Genomic DNA, 2,821 nt, shown 5'->3' on the forward strand with positions numbered 1-2,821 from the left:
AAAAATCCTATTGTTCTCACTTTTATAGTTGGCTTTTCTTATTTCAGCTTTTTTATTGTCTGAAGAGCTCTCAACGTGCAACTTGGTTCCAATAAATAAATCAAAATTGAAGTCTTGCTTTGTGCGAGCTTTCCCTCACAATTTTGCAAACAGATTATTTCTATGGCCCGGAATCTGTTGTTATTCTGAATGTAAATGTGCGTCTTTTATTCCAATTGGAGGTTTGTTTTCCTCTTGAGTTTGTGAGTTTTAAATAAATGATATGTCAGACAAAAAGAAATGAAAACATACAGACCATAGTCATAAAGAAAAAAATAGCTAATGTAGCAAATAAGCAGCAAACTCAAAAGTATAAGAGCAGTTGACCCAGTAAAAAGCAATAAAAGGTCATTATGTACAAGATGTTCTGCCAAAGGGCAGAATGAACAAAATGTATACGCTTGCGATTCTTATAGAAAAACATGACGACAGTGAAACATTCAAGTTTTGTATAAAAATGAAGTTAAACAATGAAATGAAGTGAACGACTTCCTGAAGAGTGGCCGTGAGTCATCAGCTTTGTGCAACAGCTCTCCAAAGTATGACCACTCTTTTCAAACCAATGAGCAAGTTTTTTAAGAACAGCCAATTATAGAGTCATTTTCCGCGTTTTTTTTTTTTTACTTCGTCCGAAAAAATAAATAGCGGCTGAAGACAAAACTCATTTTTCTTTCTTTTTCGTCGTTTCTTAATGTCAGAAAAGTGGGATTTTAAAAAGTGTCGTCGGTCATGTTTTTCACACAAAATGAAACAATTGAAAGAATGTCACTGAAAAGTGGTGGTTCTCTTGGAGGAGGAGTTGGCTGATGACTGATGACAATAATGTGACTGAGGGGTTTCAGGTTCATTGATCTGTCATTGAAAGCTCCCATTGTGTTGAAAGATGCTGTATGTGTGGCAGCCAGTCATAATACTGATGTAGAATGACTTGCTTCTTTTCATTTTATTTTTCACTGAGCTGTGGCCCTCTTCTTGTTTTGTTCCAGCTGAAGACGGACCCCCCCACTGTGGCGCCAGCCTCCCTGTCATTTTCGGCATCATCTGCTTGACGGGCCTCACTGGGAACTGCATCGTCATGTACACCATCCTGAAGAAGACCAAATGCCGCGCCAAACAAACCGTTCCGGACATCTTCATCTTAAACTTATCGATAGTCGATCTGTTGTTCCTTCTTGGGATGCCGTTCCTCATCCATCAGCTGCTCGGCAACGGTACGTGGCACTTTGGGGCTGCCATGTGCACGGTCATCACTGCGCTCGACTCCAACAGTCAGATCGTCAGCACTTACATCCTGACGGCGATGACCCTCGACCGGTACTTGGCMACGGTCCATCCCATTCGCTTCAACCACGTGCGCACGCCGTGTGTGGCGGTGTTGGTCATCGGGCTGGTGTGGGTTCTGTCCCTGCTCACCATCATCCCCGTGTGGATGTACGCAGACCTGATGCCCCTCGCAGACGGACTGGTYGCCTGCGCCCTCCTTCTGCCAGACCTCGCCAGTGACATTTACTGGTTCACGCTTTACCAGTTTTTCCTGGCCTTTGCCATCCCCCTGGCCATCATCTGCGTGGTGTTCTTCAAGATCCTCCAACACATGTCCACCAGCGTGGCCCCTCTGCCCCCGCGGAGTCTGCGGGTGCGCACCAGGAAAGTGACCCGGATGGCCGTGGCCATCTGCCTGGCGTTTTTCATCTGCTGGGCTCCTTATTACGTCCTCCAGCTCGTCCACCTCGGGGTCCAAAGCCCGAGCCTGGCTTTCTCCTACGCTTACAACATCGCCATCAGCATGGGCTACGCCAACAGCTGCATCAACCCGTTCCTCTACATCGTCCTCAGCGAGACCTTCAAGAGACAGTTTATCAAGGCCGTGCACCCGCTGAACAGGAAGTTCCGCGTGAACCCGAGCACCACAGATGGRGGCAGCGTGGGCATGAGGCTGATGCCTGAAGGAGCTCAGCAGGATCCAGGACTGAGGGACATGCTGCCGTCCAGCGAGGCCCCACAATGAGTTAATGAGCTACAATAAAATAATTATCCCCAGTCTATGAGGTGCCATTTGTTAAGTTACACAGTCAAAAATTGCCACCTAAATTTTTGTTTTATTTTGCCTTTCATAAGAAAAAAAAGAACAGATTTATTTTTCAAAGTCAATTTTTTCACCATATGTCATAGTTTATAAACTAAATATTTAACTTGTAACTTAAATATTTAGTTTTGTGCTTAATGTTTAGCTTGAAACTTAAATTTTTAGCTAGCTACCTAAATACTTAACTTAAATATTTAGTTTTGAACTAAATGTTTAAGTTTTTGTTGAGGTCTGCTAACACAAACAAAACAAAAAATGACATAAATCTCAAATACAAATATTGTCCCTGCTCTTCTGCCACCAGCTGATTGGTCAACATCAATCAGAAATTTACCAATCTGATCAGAAAACGTAATGCAAAAACTGACACACTGTCAGGTTGTGTGTGAGGATGAACCCAGATCCTGGTGGAGGATGAAGTTTTTAACTAAAAAGTATTCATTTAATAAACAAAACCAAAGAACTGACAGGGCAAATGAGCCACAGGGAAACACGAAGACGAGACAGATGTGATGATCCGGTGAGGACTGACCAAAAGACAAGAGTATTTATGTCCACAGATGAAGAGAGAAGATGAACAACAGCTGAGGAACTGGAAACTTCTGACAGGTGAGAGACATGAACAGGTAATCAGCAGGAGACACACTGAGACAGGGGAGGACACAAGAAGGACACAACAGGGGACACACGCATGAG

The 2,821-nt window shown here is 43.8% G+C and overlaps 1 protein-coding gene across 1 annotated transcript in view; it reads left to right on the top strand.

The window, feature by feature from the left end:
* mchr1a (melanin-concentrating hormone receptor 1a) overlaps window positions 1-2,153 on the top strand; it is a 3,726-nt gene extending 1,573 nt beyond the window's left edge. The window contains exon 2 of the mRNA XM_014004830.1: window positions 1,026-2,153. Within this exon, the coding sequence (XP_013860284.1) occupies window positions 1,026-2,047 (1,022 nt within the window). The 3' untranslated portion in view covers window positions 2,048-2,153. The remainder of the gene's footprint in view (window positions 1-1,025) is intronic.
* The last annotated feature ends 668 nt before the right edge of the window (window positions 2,154-2,821 follow it).

The sequence above is a fragment of the Austrofundulus limnaeus genome, unplaced genomic scaffold (assembly GCF_001266775.1).
Source record: "Austrofundulus limnaeus strain Quisiro unplaced genomic scaffold, Austrofundulus_limnaeus-1.0 Scaffold27, whole genome shotgun sequence".
NCBI lineage: Eukaryota > Metazoa > Chordata > Actinopteri > Cyprinodontiformes > Rivulidae > Austrofundulus > Austrofundulus limnaeus.